Source organism: Brienomyrus brachyistius, chromosome 16 (genome assembly GCF_023856365.1).
Source record: "Brienomyrus brachyistius isolate T26 chromosome 16, BBRACH_0.4, whole genome shotgun sequence".
Taxonomy (NCBI): Eukaryota; Metazoa; Chordata; class Actinopteri; order Osteoglossiformes; family Mormyridae; genus Brienomyrus; species Brienomyrus brachyistius.
Genome location: NC_064548.1, coordinates 11,335,144 through 11,354,143, shown reverse-complemented (window position 1 = coordinate 11,354,143; position 19,000 = coordinate 11,335,144). Strand labels below are relative to the sequence as shown.

The 19,000-nt window shown below is 39.0% G+C and overlaps 2 protein-coding genes across 2 annotated transcripts in view; both read left to right on the top strand.

Annotated features, from left to right (window-relative positions):
* The window catches only part of LOC125710145 (titin-like), a 181,178-nt gene extending 169,275 nt beyond the window's left edge, over positions 1-11,903 (top strand). Inside the window, exons 238-246 of the mRNA XM_048979485.1 lie at positions 3-308; positions 405-704; positions 816-1,391; positions 1,518-1,823; positions 1,909-2,502; positions 2,648-8,595; positions 8,687-8,840; positions 10,144-10,434; positions 10,545-11,903. Of these exons, the coding sequence (XP_048835442.1) occupies positions 3-308; positions 405-704; positions 816-1,391; positions 1,518-1,823; positions 1,909-2,502; positions 2,648-8,595; positions 8,687-8,840; positions 10,144-10,434; positions 10,545-10,843 (8,774 nt within the window). The 3' untranslated portion in view covers positions 10,844-11,903. The remainder of the gene's footprint in view (positions 1-2; positions 309-404; positions 705-815; positions 1,392-1,517; positions 1,824-1,908; positions 2,503-2,647; positions 8,596-8,686; positions 8,841-10,143; positions 10,435-10,544) is intronic.
* A 6,260-nt stretch (positions 11,904-18,163) lies between these two features.
* ttn.2 (titin, tandem duplicate 2) overlaps positions 18,164-19,000 on the top strand; it is a 176,931-nt gene continuing 176,094 nt past the window's right edge. The window contains exon 1 of the mRNA XM_048979907.1: positions 18,164-18,505. Coding sequence (XP_048835864.1) covers positions 18,480-18,505 — 26 coding nt within the window. The 5' untranslated portion in view covers positions 18,164-18,479. The remainder of the gene's footprint in view (positions 18,506-19,000) is intronic.

Sequence of the window (19,000 nt, the reverse complement as noted above, 5' to 3'; positions counted from 1 at the left end):
AGCTCCACCAGAACCTCCAAGCAACCCACCAGAAATTATGGATGTCACAAAGACTACCGTTGCCTTATCTTGGTCTAGGCCTAAGGATGATGGCGGTTCTCGTATTACTGGATATTATATTGACAGAAAAGAAGTGTCCACTGAGAAATGGGTACGTCACAACAAGACTCATATTACAACTACAATGTACACTCTTACTGGACTCATCCCGAATGCAGAATATCAGTTCCGTGTCATTGCCCAAAATGACATTGGTCAGAGTGAACCAGGACCATCATCTGAATTTGTCATATGCAAGGATCCATTTGGTGAGTAAATTCTTGCATAACAATAAACAATTTACGATATTAGGTGTTATGTATGTGGAACTGACCATGTAATGTGTGTTTGTTTTAATAAAAAAGACAAACCAAGCCAGCCTGGAGAAATTGACATCATTTCCATCACTAAGGACAGTATCACCATTCACTGGCAACGCCCAGAATGTGATGGTGGAAAAGAAATCCTGGGGTACTGGATTGAGTACAGGCAATCTGGTGAAAGTGCCTGGAAGAAATGCAACAAAGAACGCTCAAAGGACAGGCAGTTCACTATGGGTGGTCTCATGGAAGCCACCGAGTATGAGTTCCGAATACTTGCTGAAAATGAAAGTGGAATTAGCAGGCCTCGCAGAACAGCAATGGGAATCAAAACTAAATTGAGTGGTATGCAATTCGTTGTATTATATTGTATTACTTTTATGGATTACAAAAAGAACCATTAAATATATGACAGCTGTACCTGTCTTACTTACCTTTTCTTATGCTTTTTATCAGTTGGGGAGGCACCAAGTCTTAAAGAAGAAATGGAAGATGTTATAACAAAACTTGGACAATCAGGCACACTGAAATGCCAGATCCTTGGTAGACCTCTTCCTGAGATCAAATGGTACAGATTTGGAAAAGAACTCATACAAAGTCGTAAATACAAGATGAGCTCTGATGGACGAAACCATTCACTCAGCATTCTAACTGATGAGCAGGAAGATGAGGGTCTCTACACCTGCAGAGCTATTAATGATGCCGGGGAAATAGAAACCAGTGGCAAGCTCTTTTTGCAGGCTGCCCCTCAGTTCCACCCTGGCTTCCCATTGAAAGAGAAATACTATGCAGGATGTGGTACGAGTTTGCGGTTACATGTTGTGTACATTGGACGTCCTGTGCCGCAGATCATGTGGTTCTATGGCAAGAAACCACTGAAGGCTTCTGAGAATGTCATAATTGAAAACACTGAGAATTATACCCACTTAGTTGTAAGAAATGTGCAGCGGAAAACCAATGCTGGAAAATATAAGGTCCAGATGAGCAACATCTTTGGTACAGTTGATACTGTACTTCGTGTTGAAATTCAAGGTAACACTTCCAAGAAATTAAGAATATAATTGAATATAAGTGTCATCGGTTTAAAATAAATAAAACAATGCATAACTTATGTCCATAATATTTCTTTAAACAAATGTATTCTCCTTATTTTTGCAGATAAACCAGCTGTGCCTGAAGGACCAGTTGTTGTTGATGCGCTGCTGAAGAACTCTGTGATCATTAGCTGGAAACCACCAGCAGATGATGGTGGTGCTATGATTACAAACTACATTGTGGAAAAACGTGAAGCAAAGGAGGGTGAAAAATTTCACCTTGTTTCATCTTCAATCTCAGGAACATCTTGCCGAATTCCAAATCTTATTGAAAGTGCTGGGTATTATTTCCGTGTTTCTGCGCAAAATCAGTATGGGATAAGTGATCCTCTTGAGATTCCATCTGTGGTCATCATTAAGAGTCCATTTGGTAGGTAGCTCAGTCTATTTGGTAGGAACTTTCACATGTATTCCTGTATGTCCATCAATAACCTGGTAAAATGTGTTTTCTACAGAAAAGCCTGGAATTCCCCAACAACCAGTTGTGACAAGAATCACAAAAGACTCCTGTGTTGTATCTTGGAAACCACCTACAAGTGATGGAGGTGCCAAGATCAAGAGTTACTACCTTGAAAAACGTGAGAAGAAACAAAACAAATGGATTGCTGTAACAACAGATGAAATTCTTGAAACTGTCTATACAGTCAAAGGCCTAATAGAAGGTTTTGAATATGAATTTCGTGTCAAATGTGAAAATATTGGAGGGGAAAGTGAATGGAGTGAAGTATCTACACCTATCATTCCAAAATCAGACACACCCATGTCTCCTCCTGGCTTTAAAGAAGAACTAAGAGACATGAGTGTCAAGTATAAAAGTAATGCAACATTTGTATGCAAGGTTACTGGACATCCAAAGCCTGTTGTTAAGTGGTACAAACGTGGAAAAGAAATACTACCAGATGGAAAGAAAATTAAAATACAAGAATTCAAAGGTGGCTACTACCAACTGGTAATCTCTGCTGCTGATGAAGAAGATGCCACTGTCTATCAGATTAGAGCTACAAATCAAGGAGGATCTATTTCAACTACTGTCACACTGGAGGTTGAAGGTGAGTTAGGGTTTATTAGATATATATTTTTAACATTTCTAGAAATTTTACTTTTACATATTATGCTGTAAGTTTTATAATTCCAGTATCAAAATTTTTATTCCCACAGTCATTACACTAACAATTACTTCTTTTTTGTATTAAGTTCCTGCCAAGATTCACCTGCCAAAACATCTTCAAGGCATGGGTGCTGTTCATGCCCTTCGGGGAGATGTGGTTACCATCAAGATTCCATTCAGTGGCAAACCCGAACCTGTCATAACATGGCAGAAAGGACAGGAGGTCATTGATAACACAAAATACCATCAAGTGATTATTACAAGATCATTTACATCACTTGTTTTCCCCAATGGAGTCCAAAGAAAAGATGCTGGTTATTATATTATTTCTGCGAAAAACAGGTTTGGTGCTGATCAACAGACTGTTGAACTTGATGTTGCAGATGTACCTGATCCACCAAAGGGAATAACTGTAAGTAACATATCCAGGGATTCTGTCACTCTAACATGGTCTGCCCCAGCCAGTGATGGTGGAAGCCAAATTACCAGCTATATTCTAGAAAAGTGTCCCAGCACCGGAGATCGTTGGATACGTGTTGCGCAAACCCAAGAAACTCATTACACAGTCATTAATGTGTTTGGCAAGACAGCATACCAGTTCCGTGTGATTGCCGAAAATCAATTTGGGCAGAGCAAGCCATCTGAGCCAACTGCTCCTGTGGTAACTAAGGAGGATAAGTCAATAATTCGAAACTATGATGAAGAAGTTGATGAAACCAGAGAAATCAAAAAGGAAGAGGCACAAATTTCAAGTATAAAAGCTCTTTCTACTATGTATACGATTGCTGAGGAACTTGGTCGTGGACAATTTGGAATTGCTCATCGTTGCGTTGAAATCAGTTCCAAAATGACATATATGGCTAAATTTGTCAAAGCAAAAGGCACAGATCAAGAACTTGTGAGAAAAGAAATTGAAGCACTCAATGTCGCTCGACACAAAAATTTCTTGTATCTTCATGAGTCTTTTGAGAGTCTTCAAGAATTAGTCATCATATATGAGTTTATTTCTGGTGTGGACATATTTGAACGTCTTGGAACACCTAACTTTGATCTCACTGAACGAGAAATTGTCATTTATATCAGGCAAGTTTGTGAAGCTCTTCAGTTCTTGCATAGTCAGAACTATGCACATTTTGACATTAAACCTGATAACATAATATACACAACACGAAAAAGTAGCAACATAAAAATTATTGAGATGGGCCAGGCCAGACTCCTGATACCTGGAGAGAACATCAGAATTCAGTTTACTTCCCCTGAGTATTATGCCCCTGAAGTTCACCAGCATGACATGGTTAGCACTATAACTGACATGTGGTCAGTTGGTGTTTTAGCCTATGTGCTTCTCAGTGGACTTAATCCATTTGCATCTGAAACTACTCAGAAAACAATTGAGAAAATCTGTAATGTTGAGTATACTTTTGAAGAAGAAGCTTTTAAGGAGACCAGTATTGAAGCAATGGACTTTGTGGATCGACTTCTAATTAAAGAATGCAAACATCGCATGACTGCAGCTGAAGCCTTGGAACATCCATGGTTGAAAATGAAAACAGAGCAACTCAGCATTAAAATAATAAAGACTTTGAGACACCGAAGGTACTACCAGACTTTGGTGAAGAAAGATTCAAACTTTGTTGTTTCTGCAGCTCGAATTGCTCAAGGTGGTGCTATCAGAAGTCAGCGAGGTGTTTCCATTGGAAAAGTAAAGATAGCACAACCTGAACAAGGTCTGAGAGCTGGTCAAATCATACATGGTGTTGCTGAAGAAGGGGGACATGTTAAATTTACCTGCCATATTCAGAATTATACCAGCAGCACAGAAGTAACCTGGTACTTTGGAACTAAACAACTAGAGGCAAGTCACAAGTATGAAATCAGCTATGCAAAAGGAGTTGCTACCATTTATGTCAAAGACATAATTAGCACAGATGATGGCACCTACAGGTGTAAAGTTGTGAATGAGTTCGGCGAAGACAATGCCTATGCAGAGCTCTTTGTAGAAGATGTGAGATCATGCCGAGAGTACTTCATTGGGCGTACTATGAAAAAAGTGAAACGCAGAATTGACACAACTCGACTCATCCAGAGACCACCTGAATTTACCTTACCTCTGTACAACCGTACTGCTTACATTGGTGAGGATGTGCGTTTTGGAGTAACTATAACAGTGCATCCAGAGCCCCAGGTTACATGGTTGAAATCTGGACAAAAGATCATACCAGGAGAAGATGACAGGAAGTACACCTTTACAAGTGACAAGGGTCTCTATCAACTTGTGATTCACAATCTTAAGCCTGAGGACGATGCTGAATATACTGTTGTGGCCCAAAACAGATTTGGTGATGACAGTTGCAAGGCACGTCTAACTGTTATACCTCACCCAGTTACCACAGATACAATGAAACCACTGTTCAAACGCTTGCTAGCAAATGTTGAGTGCATTGAAGGCCAGAGCATTCACTTTGAACTCAGAGTGTCTGGAACCCCAACACCTACCTTGAAATGGGAGAAAGATAATTTACCATTAGCTATGGGTACAAAGATAGAAGTTGTACGAGAAGACTTAGAATGTTATGTTCTGCATATCAGAGAAACTCTTCCTGAAGATTCTGGTACCTATAGAGTCACTGCTACAAATTCAGCTGGATCTGTAAGTTGTCAAGCTACACTGAAAGTAGAACGTCTGACTTATACCAAGAGAGAGTATAAGAATGAGGAAGAGAAAGAAAAATATGTTCAGAGACAAATTGGCAAAACTTTGAAACTTGCTCAGTTCCTGTCAAGTACTGAAGCAACTGCACTAAACCCTGTGGCACAAGAGGCACTGAAAGAAGCAGCGAGTCTGTATAAACCAGCAGTTAGCACCAAGAATGTGCAAGGTGAATTTGAAATTGAAGAAGAAAAGAAAATGAAACTGGAAGAAATAAGAGTCCGTATGCCATATGAAATTCCAGAATGCCGTGTTCATGCTCCAACTGCCCTTGACGAAGATATGCGAATCAAACACTTTGTACCTCTCTCTGATATGAAATGGTACAAAAAACTCCGTGACCAGTATGAAATCCCAGAGCGAATGGAGAAATATGTTCATAAGCGACAAAAACGCATTCGTCTCTCCCGGTGGGAGCAATTTTATGTCGTTCCACTTCCAAGAATGACTGATCAATACAAGCCCAGATGGCGTATTCCAATAATTTCACAAGATGACTTGGAAACAGTAAGGCCATCTAGGTATCGTACACCATCACCTGAATCTGAAGCTTCTTACAGACTTAGAAGAAGATCCCTTGGTGACCTCTCTGATGAAGAGCTTCTCCTCCCTGTTGAGGATTACCTTTCAAGGAAGAGAACTGAAGAAGAAACACTTCAACTTGAGGATGAACTGGAGCTTGGCTTCTCTGCATCACCACCTAGTCGTAGTCCTCTACGTTTTGAATTATCTGCACTGCGGCATCCTTCGCCTAGAAAAATGATATATGAAAGGGAAGAAAAAGAAGAGGATCAACAATACCTTCAGTACAAACAGAAGAGAATTGAGAGAGAAGCACGTGTTTCTTCAGTAACAAAGGATACATTGAAAGAAACTGAAAAAATTCGTACTACACCTCCATCCATTTCACAGGTCCTCAGAAGGAGGAGGTCTTTGTCTCCTACATACATTGAACTCATGCGCCCTGTATCTGAACTTATAAGACCACCACGAGCTCGCCCTTCAGCTGAAACAGAGGGTGAAGTTTTAGAAAGGAGATCACCTACTCCTGAAAGAACTCGTCCTCGCTCCCCAAGTCCAGTTTCCACTGAAAGATCATCACGATCATCCTCCAGATTTGAGAGATCTGCAAGATTTGATATCATGTCTAGATATGAAGCAAGAAAGGCAGCTCTGAAATCTGAAAGAAAGTATGAAGTAGTGACTCAGCAACCATTCAGCCTTGACCATGCCCCACGAATAACTGTGAGAATGCGCTCTCATCGGGTACCATATGGACAAAATACCAAATTTACTTTGAATGTTCAGGCTAAGCCAGAAGCTGAAATCAGATGGTTGCACAATGGAGAGCAGATTCAAGAGAGCAGCAAATACCATTTTACCAACATGGGTGGAGTTTTGTCTCTCCAGGTGTGTGACTGCCAAGCAGATGACAGTGGCACCTATCGTGTTGTTTGCACAAACTATAAGGGAGAGGCCTCAGATTATGGCACTTTAGATGTTTCAGGTGGAGAATATTCTACATATTCTTCCCGTCGCAAAGATGAAGAACCTCCAACACCTTTTGTTCCTGAAATTACCAAGACTGATTATTATCATATATCTTCTATCAAGGCAGTTTCCTCTTCTGAAACTCATATGGCAGTGAAAGAAATGACAGCAAAACTGACTGAAACACATGAGACTGTTGAATATGAAAAATCTGAAAAGAAAGTCAAAACAGTGGAAGCCACAAAAGTGGAAGAAGTAAGTCTTCACAAGAAAGTGAAGGATACTGTACCAGCCAGAATACTTACAAAACCACAGTCTTTGACAGTAGCAGAAGGAGAAACTGCTAGGTTTGCATGTGATATTGATGGGCAACCAACACCTACTGTTACCTGGATGCGTGAAGGACGAACAATTGTCTCATCTTATCGTCAGCATATTATTACAACACAGTACAAGTCTACTTTTGAGATTTCTTCAGTTGAGTTATCTGATGAAGGCAGTTACACAGTGGTTGTACAGAACGCTGATGGTAAACAGGAGGCACAATTCAGCCTAACAATTCGCAGGGCAGCACCAAAAGAAAAGACAGTAGCTCCATTACCAAAGGTGAAATCACCAGAGCCTACGGTGAAATCTCCAGAACCCACACGTGCCAAATCCCCAGAACGTCAGATTAAGTCACCAGAACCAATAAAACCACCTTCCAAAGTAAAGTCACCAGAACCCAGAGTGAAATTGGCAGAATCAGTGGGTGTTAAATCCCCAGAACCTTCTATTAAGACACCTGAACCAATAAAATCACCACCGACAGTAAAGTCACCAGAGCCTAGAGTGAAATCTCCATTATTCATACCTCCTAAGTCTCCAGAACCTCGTATCAAGTCACCTGAACCAATTAAATCTCCCAAGAGGGTTATATCACCTGAACCTCAGAGAGTTAAATCCCCACAAGCTCTCAAGTCTTTTCAAAAGGTGAAACCACCAAAGATTCTACATCAACTTAAAGTAGAAGCTGCTGAGGACAAAGTAAAGATGGTTTGTGTAGCTGAAAGCAGCATAAGTGAAGCTATATGGTACAAGGATGGGAAAAGACTGACACAAGGTACTCACTATGATTTCCATACTTCCACTGATGGCACATGCACGCTCAGCATCCATAACATTACTGAAAGGGATCAAGGAGAATATGCATGTGAAGTCATTGCTGAAGGAGAGGTCTCCAGAACATCATTTTCATTTGTTGGTCAAGTTTTTCAAACTATTTACTCAAAAGTCACAACTTTTATAGAAGCACAGCATAAACATGAAATGGGCATCTCAGCGACAAAGGCAACTCAGAAAGAGGCGGTCTTAACTTCTCATACAAAAACGGAGGTGACAGAACAAGTTGTGAAAAAGGAAATTTTTTATGAAGAAGTTCAGGCTTACTCAGAAGTAAAAGCGTCTCTCACTAAGTTGTCTTTGTCTGAGGGTCAGTCTGTTACTCTGAAAGCAAATATTCCTGAAGCATCAAATGTGAGATGGATACTAAATGGAAAAGAACTGGCTAATTCAGCAGATTATAGATATGGTTTCTCTGGAAATGACCATACTTTGACCATCAAGATGATCAGCCAGCACGAGGAAGGAATCATCACATGTGAAGCTACAACTGAACATGGGATTGTTAAGTGTCAGTTTGATACAACTGTCACATCAAAACGTTCAAACGCTCCATCATTCTTAGTACAGCCAAAGTCCCAGAATGTCAATGAAGGGCAGAACGTGATTTTTACATGTGAAATCACAGGAGATCCTAGCCCTGAAATTGAGTGGCTAAAGAACAATGTTCTGGTAAGAAATTATTATTATTGCTATTTCCTTATAGTTCTCAATACAAGAACTACAAATATTAACAAATACAAAACTGCTATTTGTCTTACAGGTATCTTTATCATCTCACCTGAAACTGAGCCGTTCTAAAAATGTATACACATTAGAGATCACAGAAGCTTTAATTACAGACAGTGGGATGTACACAGTAAAAGCAACAAATATGTATGGACAGTGTTCTACTACTGCATCTCTAAATGTCCTTGGTAAGATTTTATGTTCCTATTTTTTTATGTATACAATGACTAGAAGTTTTATTCTCTTAGACTTGGAACTTCTATTGTCATTAGGATTGGACTGGGAATTAATAATGCAAGCATAACTTCCTAACAAGAGTCAATGTTTAGTTCACACTTACAGTATAATATACTGAATACTTTTTAAAATACTTTTAATATAATATTTACAAATACTTATATAAGGTGCAATACATATATTTTATTTTTGACTAGACAGTAGTCATGTCTGCTTGTTACTGATTATCTTACTTTTCATATTTATTAATTGCAAATTTTTTGTGTATTAATGTATTTTTATTGCTTATAGTACATATTAATTTTACTAATGTTTATAAATACATTGCTACATTGGCATTAACATGGGTTGCTCCCCGCCGCGTGCCCATTGCTTCCGGGATAGGCTCTGAACCCCCCACGACCCAGTAGGATAAGTGGTTTGGAAAATGGATGGATGGATGGATGGATGGTAATGCATGTCCCATGCTGTTATAAATAAGCAGTGAAGTACATTTTCAGAACATGTACATCAATGATCTAGCATATGGTTGTGCCAGATTCATCATCATACATTGAATAATAAGGAACACAGCTGCTATTATGTATGTTATGATTACAATTACCAATGCTATTTGACAGTGTATATATAAAGTGCTTGGAGCATGGAAATTCAGGTATTATGTTTTACATATGTTGTAAAACATACCGTTTTTTCTAGAGTTCCCCCTTATTTTTCAGTTGTGCATGACAAGAGTGCATGCTTTGGAATAAAAGTATAAGGTATGACATGATTATATGTATAGTATAAAAGTCTATACTCAGTGGCCACTTTATTTGGTAAACCTAGTTAGTACTGGGTAAAACCCACTTTGCCTCCAAAATCTTTCACACCAATCACAGTAACCTTTAGATACTGTAATATGTGAAAATTCCAGCAGGATAGCTGTTTCTGAGTTGCTGGAACTACCATGGTAAAATTTGCTTAGCTTCTTCTAATGCTTAGTCAAAGGGTACCTGAGTGTCTTTTACCTTTCCGAATATTTTATATAGCGGCACATACGATTTATTGTTTGATGGAACAGGCGAATTGCATTAACATGCAGGTATATCTAATAAATTAGCCACTGAATGTATTGTAAAATAACACTTATCGAGTTACATTTTTTTTGTGTTTATATTCTGAAGGAAACATTGAGGGGAACATTTTCAGATGGATTTATTCTCCATCTAAAACTGGTCTCTTTTGTTCCTTTAATATGCTATATTCTCACAGCTCTGGTTGAAGAACCCACAAAAAAGATAGTCATGGAGAAAAGTGCTACAGCTTCCAGTGTGCACGAAAGTTTCTCTGCCAAGGCAATCCATATGGCTGCCTCTATGCAGGAGGCCTCCTTCAGGAGCTCCAGCATGGCTGAAGCTAAATTTGAAAGCATGTCTGCAACTAGCATGTCCTCCTTGACATCTGAATCAATGATAGCAATGAGCTCCAGCAGTATGATGAAAATGTCAAGTCATTCACATATAGAGGGATCCTCTAAAAGAGCCATTACACAGAGGCTTCAAGGTGAGAGTGGGAAACGTTTCAGTATTACAGGGATTTCACTTATTTTGTTTTGACATCAAAATGGTCTACAGTACTGGGCACTGTTAAATGGAAGTCTTTTTTCACAATAGGATCACCACCAAAAATTGAAGCTCTTCCTGAAGACATCAGCATCGAGAGAGGAAAGGTACTTACTGTAGCTTGTGCTTTCTCTGGAGATCCTGTGCCTGATATTGAATGGACTCGTTTGGGACGGACTCTGCCCTTTACAGAGGAAAGTGACAGGTTCCACATTGAGACCACTGAGGATCTCACCACCCTCATCATCACTAGTGTGAAAGAAAATGATGCTGGAGCTTACACCCTTAAACTATCCAATGAGCTTGGATCTGACAGTGCAACAGTAAACATTAGGATTCGCTCACTGTAAAAAAAAAAATGATATTAAGTGAGAAAATTACTCTTTACTTGATAAAGGCATTGCTAACTGTTCTTGTAAATAGGATTTTTTTTCCTTTTTTTTTTTTTTTTTTTTTTTTTTACCAAACTTGACATTAATTTATGCCACACTAGACTAAAGTCTACAGTTGTTATAAAATTTGCCATATTGGATTATTATCACTAGGATTTTTAAACCATTTTTCTGTGACATGTATATAATGTAAATAGCCGAATTTACCGGTTATGGAATATGTATGAAATGTTATTTATGACATTAACTGAAACAAATAGAACTAAATGTTTATCAGGAGAAAGTTTCGAATGAAACGAATACCCTGAAAAACCTGAAACTAAACTATGTGCCTCAACAATAAGTTGATGTCTTAAGATTGCCTCAACAGGTGGAGAGGCTCCCTGTTGAAGTTTTTGCTAGATTTGAGAGACAATGTCATGCACTGTATAATCATACGTGCAATAGCATTACCATGCTCATATGAATTGTTACATGTGCATAAGACCCTGAGTGCTGTTTGCATTTTACCCTCATGTAAGCTGCACAACTGGGTCTTGTGTTCATACTGACTGTGTCATACCACCATTTCTTATGACATGCTCAAAGTGCGAGCGGCCTGCACTTTCTGAGCTATTTTTAATGTGTTCTCTTTCTGGCAAAGGACTCCTTGAATAGACTTTTGAAAATAACATCACCTGGCCATTATCTGTAAAAGTAGTTCAAGGGCTTCTTTGCAGAAGGAGATCCAGCTCTAGGAGGTTTGCTTGGGTGCATTGTGTGTGTCTGTGTGTATGCTTGTGTTTCTGTGTGTCTGTGTGTTAGCTTTAGAATTTCACCTCGTCGGTAATCAGGGCATTCACCAAGGAAGTGTGCCGCAGCAACATCACCTGCTGTACCAAATGAAAATGAATGCATTACATGTTAGCCCTGCACTTTGATTTTATTGAATTTCATTATGTAGCAATACCTATATATGCAACCTCCATGAGACGTATTAACTGTTGATTTAATAAAGCATGATTTCAGCACCTCAGAACATGTTTGTATTTTTGTCTATTAAATATTATTCTGATTGATATTTTGTGGGTCCCCCTTGTACTGCCAAAACAGCTCTGATCTGTGGAGGCTTGGACTCCACAAGACCTCTGAAGGTGTCCTGTGATATGTGGCAACAAGACATTAGCAGCAGATGTAACAGAACTCCCACACAGAATATTCACCTGGTGCTCTTTTTCAATTTTCCTTCAACAGAATAGTAAAACAATTCAGCAGTGCAGTTGGCAACTCCCAGTTATATAATTATAGCTCCTCCTCCAAAGACAATTGCACCAAGATTAAAATCAGTCAACACTTTCATTGCATATTTCAATGAAGACATGATACCATACCTATTGACAACATGTGATGTGACCTTTCAATATCCCGCAAAAATGAAAGCAGCAGTAATCTCCCAGCCCCTCCAGTATGGCTTTTTGTCCAACAAACCACAGCCCCATTCCATGGCAATTTCCAGGTACATCCCCTGCTTCCTCCTCCATATAGCGAATTGGAGACTTCCTCCTTTCTGTTTGGCCATCCAATACAACACACAGCATGGAGATAAATCTTGTACTGCACTTAACAAAACAACAAATGAATGTTCAAAATGCAGTCAGTTATACAAAGTTAAACAATTATACAAGTTATACAATTATTCATGCTACACCAAAAGTAGCCTCCACCCTGCTAGCAATGATGCAAATTAAAATACAATGGACAACACACATGGGCACTGCACCCTCGTACTAGAGTGCATAGGGTATCTCTATGACAACAGATCATTTAAGTCCTGTAAATAGCAAGATGGGGCCTCCATAGATCAGACTTCTTTGTCTAGTCCATCCCATACCATCATCCCTCCTCCATCCATCTTTAGAGTTGGCACAATGCAGTCAGGCAGGTAACGTTCTCCTGGCATCCACCAAACTCAGACTTGTCCATCAGACTACCAGACAGAGAAGTGTGATTTGTCACTCCACAGAACATGTTTCCAGTGCTCCAGTCCAGTGGTGGCATGCTTTACACCACTCCCATCTGATGCTTGGCATTGCGCTTGTTGATGTGAGGCTGCAATACAGCCGCTCGGCCATGGAAACCCATTCTATGAGGCTCCCCATGCACAATTTGTGCTGGGGTTAATGTCAGAAGAAGCTTGGAGCTCTGCAGTCAACAAAGCGTTGCCAACTCTTACGCACTATGCACCTGAGCACTCTGCCACCCTGCCCAGTTACTTTACATGGTCTGCCACTTCGTGGCTGAGTTTGTGTTGTTCCTAAATGCTTCCACTTTGCAATAACACTACATACATTTGACTGTGAAATATCTAACAGGGAAGGAGCTCACTTGATTAACTTTAAAATGGACTAATTAAATGAGCTCTTCATGATCAGAATGACAAAATCTTTCACAAATGTTTATAAACCTGACTGCAAGGCTAGGTGCTTGATTTTATACACCTGTGTCAATGGGTCTGAATTAGGACTCGGACTTGTTGTATAAACAGTGTTTATATTACCTATTTAACAGATCATGAACCACTTAACAGCTTATCAGGTAAGTATTTAAGGTAAGTAATTATACCAATTTAGATGGTAGACATAGCACTTTATTGATTGATTGATGAAACCCTTTATTGCTGTTGCAATACACCATGTCACTAGTCACAAGTACCAGCAAAAAACTGGAAACTGGCCATCAACCCGACCATGCATATACACAAACATCACATTATAGGGGGTAGACAGGTCAGGAAGACAGGGGCAAACAGAGAGAAGAAAAAGAAACAGAATAACATGAGGAGAGAGGAGGAGAATAAAAAAACAGCCCCCCAGACTGTACTCCAGTAGGGAGGACATTGTAGGAACCGAAAAAACACCTCAGCAACATAAGCACATGGTCACTACACCTTACAACATAAAAAGGCGACTAGCAACAGGAGAGGGAAATGGGGAGGTGGAGGTAGTCCAGCATAGACAGACAGCCATCCGGTCCTGCAGCCATGGAGGCGCAGGACACAGACCCATGATATATCTATGATGTATTGGATTGTTGGCAATGCTTCGAGATGTTTATCTCATCGGCTCAGTGATAAATGACACTGGAGATACACAATCATAGTTCTAGTTCATAGTGCGTGGTCCATCATAGTTCATAGTGCGTGGTCCATGGCTTCCTGAGAGCTGCACACATTGACTTCACTTGTTCATTGTTCCCAGATATTATTAAAAAAATAGTTCTTATTATTCTTAGTTTTATTTTTGCAGGTAAATGTGCCGCTGTCCCTGATACACAAATCCCATATCCAGTAGATGCCTATCCATGACACACTGCTCATTCACAGATTTCTTTTGTCTTTTATTTGCCCATATAAATTTTGACAGGCCAGATAAGATTCTGATTTCTGGCATTCATCCTTATAATTATCATGAGCCTGCACCATATCCTTATGCAATACTATGATTGTTTTGCTTTCAAGTTCAGAACATAGTAACTCATTTTTATATATTATTCCCTGCACCGTTTCTTTTATGTAAGATTAAACATCAGTATTCAGTGTGCATTATATAAAACGAAACAGTCTTTCTTCAGTGCCCATCTGTGATGCTCTGCTGATCATGGGATTCAAACTGCTGAACTTCTGATTACAAGCACAGGGCCACATACTGCCCCTCAATACTGGGTAAGGTAAGGATTACGTACTCATACAGAACGTTGCCGCACTCATCACGCAACAGTCCATCTCAAGAATGTGAACCGAAGTGCAGTGGGTGATACCTCAGCACCACACTAGTTTAAATGGAACAGTATGAAGTTTTTTTCCAGTGGCTGAAGTGCCAGTGGCTTAATGGCCAGTGGTGGCTTAATGGTTAGGGAAGTGCACTTGTAATTGAAAGATTGCAGGTTCAAATCCCCAACCGGCAAGGCACCACTGAAGTACCCTGAGCAAGGTCCCGCCCCCAAGCACTGCTCCCCAGGTGCTGAATTAGCTGCCCCCTGCTATGTCACATTGTCACATATGGGTTAAATGCAAAGAACATATTTCGCTGTTGTGTGTCAACAATGATAATTAATCACTAAATTTACTAACTTAAAAGTCAATCCTGCCACCAACCCCTAAATCTTACATGAAATTTGGAGGACCTGCTTGCAGGGCTGGTTGTTGGTTAATGTCATACCCAAGATGAAGCAATTGTAGTTTAAAGGCCTTGCTCAAGAGGCCAACAGAGTAAAATCACTGTTGGCATTCACAGGATTCAAACCAGCTGGCTTCAATTCCTAGCCTCAGAGCCACTACTCTGCCATACAGTGGGTAAGACAATCCTTTACTCTCAGAACAGCCTGTGCTTTATAGCACAGACGCCACAAGATTTGGGAACATTCCTTAGAAATTCTGGTCTATGCCGACATGATTGCTGCAGATTGTGAGCTGCAGATTTATGATGTGAATTTCCTCTTCCACCACATCCTGAAGGTGCTATATTGGATTCAGTGCTGGTGACTGGTGAGATCATTGAAGTACTTGAAGTACATTGACTATTGTTATGTTAATGGATGACGTGCTTTGTGATTTGGCACATTATCCAGCTGGGAGTAGCCATTTAGAAGATAAATTGTGGGTGAATTGTGGCCGTAAAGAATTTGTTCAGCAATAATTATCAGAGAGGCTGTGGCATTTAAACAATGCTCAGCTGACATTGTCCATCATTACATTACCAACTCCAGCCTGAAATGCTGACAGAAGGTCGGTTGGGTCCATGGATTTTGTTTATTTTCAAAATCTTATCCTAAAATGTAGATCCATTAGATCAGGGGACATTTTTCCAGTCTTCACTCCAGTTGTAGTGACCCTGTTCCTAGTTTAGCCTCAGTTTCCTGTTAACTAACAGGACTCATGGACAAGAAGTTGCCTCTTATCAACAGATAGCTTTCTACTCATCTCTGGCAGAGAACAATGGACTATGATTTGGAGGTGTTGATTCTTGATATATCCACTGCACAGTCAACAGGGAATTATTTGAATCTGCACTGAAATTCACAGTCAAGTGAAGCCAAGATGTTGTCATCACCTGCAAATCACCTTTAGCACTCCAAACGATATACAGGGAGTCCTCGGGTTACAACACGGTTCCGTTCCTACGACAGTGACGTAACCCCAACTTTGCTGTAAGTCGAAACACACCCTTCTTCTGCTCTCTTTACAATGTCTAATTTCACTTCCATTGTGATGGCTTTCCTCTTCACAAATGGAACACTTGCGTTTTGAACAGTCCAAAATGGCATAGGTAAGTGATCTGAGGCACGACAACTCCCTCACTCATATGCAGCATTACTGCGTATTCCCCCTTGCACAACCAAACTAGTTCACCCATGTAGTCCGGAAGTACGACACTAATAGCGTAAGCCGAAACACTAACTTCTCAATTTTTAAAAAGTTTTTATGGGACAGAGCATCGTAAACTTTAAACGTCATATGTCAAGAGGTTGTAACCAGAAGACTCCCTGTTCACATAAAAATAGAAATATAAAAAACGAATGAAAAGCCAACAACCTTTTATGTTTTATTAAATTGCAAAAACGCACAGTGCTTAATAATTCTCCAGTTATGCTTTCTTGTGAAACCCATTGTTTAATTAGTGAAACAGCAAAAATGCCTATCAGTAAATTGGCTGTTTCAATGTGTGATTAATAAATTAATATCATAGACAAGTTTTGGGTATTCCTCATTCTCTTTTTAAAATTATTAAAACAGTAAATATCAAGTGTAAGTTAGTAAACAAAACTGGAACCATTAAATCAATTGGACTTTTGATGTTTAATACAGGTGAAATGGTTGGAGTGTGTCAATATTCACCAGTCAGGGAAGCCTCTCAACTCACCTACAATCACTACTAAGTTACTTCTATAAACTGAATGCTATTTTGAATCCATATTCAGGCTCTCCATAGACTGATAGAGTGGAAATGGCTGCATTTGGTTGTTTGTTTCACTCATTGTCTGCATGTGTATAATATTCAGTGTTTGCCTTATAATAAATATTTCCTCTGTCCAGTAGATGGTGATAATGGTCTGAGTCTGTAGAATGTGCTTACTTCAGGATCACAATTGACATACCCTACATAGTATTTATGTTAATAATCTTTGTTTCATTGTTTAACTGAGAGCTACAATTTCATTTTCTATTTTCCTATTGCAATATAAGACATGCAGTTAGTCTATTCAGCATCTCCAAATTCTCTATAATGTATGATTGTGTGTGTGTACCCTCTGAGAGGACAGCATGGTGTACCCCCGCCTTGTGCCCTTTGCTGTTTGGGATACACTCCAGACCTTCCTCTTACTGCATCCAAGTAAAGTGTTTGGAAGATGGATGGAGAACTTATGTCAATTATAGATTCTAGCAATGAACACACCTTGTTGAAATCTGTCCCTAAGCATCATTTAGCATCAATTGAATGCTGGGCATTATTATTACCCTTGATAATCTGGTCACAGCATCCACTGTCCAACCAGTTACCAAATTGTTGAGAATATGGTACCTATCACATTTCAGTACATAATCAACAATATATTCCAGTGCAAAAATTGTCATTGATAATTTCTTCATCTTGATAATTGTCTAGTTTTACCGTTGATTAAAATTTTTCTTTCTACCTTAAGGTCTTAAAATCTTTATCCACAGTATATATGCATATTATCACATTACATGCATATTATCAGAGGTAGAGAAGATGGCAGATAACTGACAGTGAATTTGTTTATTTTTGGATGCTAACATAGACGATCTAACATAAAATCCACTAAAATGACAATATAAAGCTCAGTATATCTGTAAAGTGGTAAATGGTAAAGTGATGTTAAGTGTAACCAACACTAATTTTATAAGCAATATTTTCCTTCACAGATACTTTATTTCAATTACAAATCATACAAACTAACAACAGAAAGTTTATACAAACTTTATATTATATTAAAATTTTTTTAGAAATATAAATAAGAAACACTTATTACTAGCCATTTGAAGTCACTGAAGTAATTATTCATCAGTTTCTTAATAACATTGTAGAGGTGTATCTGATGATTGTAAGACACTGCTGTTTGTAATTTAAGCTGAAATTCAAACGTAATGTGTCATAGTGTAATTTTAAACAGCTAGTGTGTGTTAAAGAGTTTGATATAAGTAAAACTACAATGACAATGTTACCGCTGAACTATAGTCATATATCAAGCGACTAAGTGACTAAGGCATCCCAAGCCAGATGCCGTTGACACTTCATAAATAGAAGGCTGAAGGGGAACAATAGCTGGAGCTAAAAATACAGCTGATTCTTTGTGCAACCTTCCAAAGAATTTAACATCTATGACAGAGTGGGGAAGAGAGAATATAGGGGCTACAGAAGCTAAACTGCCTCTTAATGTACTTTTAATACAAAGTAAATGCTTTTCACCAAAAAGTACTTTTCTTTTTTAACTGAAATGTGCATTTAATAGTATTTTATAGTTCTACATAATTTTAATCTTTGCTTTTTTCCCCATAACGCTGTACTGGAAAAGCAACTGGAAGACTGATGGATGGATGAATACTTCTTTGTCCTGCCGCAGGTTAACATTTATATTTTTTTGGTTTTACTTTATAATGCTTTAAGAGACGTTGTAAGTATGTCTGGTAAGAATATGATTTCCTTGATGTATGATGTCGCAATGTCCAGTATTAAAAGTAATATTCAAAGTATCCAGTCAGATTGTGGCTGAAACTAACTGAATTCCCTGATAACTAATGCTATTAGTTAAACTGTTAAAGTGTGACTTTAATTTAATGTTAAAATAGTTAAAAGGGACAATGATGAAATGATCTTAACTTTGCATTTACATTTGATTAATTTAGTGAACGGCATTGTCCATCCATGCCATCTTGTCTCGAGAAGTTGCATGACCTTGCAAAATGGAATGTGTCCCGCAACCAGCAATGTATTGTGCCAAAACAGTGACACTATTTACATAAGCTGCATAGTGCGTTACTTGTAAAGCGAGTCAGGTGTTTTTCACAGTTCCACCACATGGCTCAGCTAACTATTAAGTAATGTGACAAGAAACTCT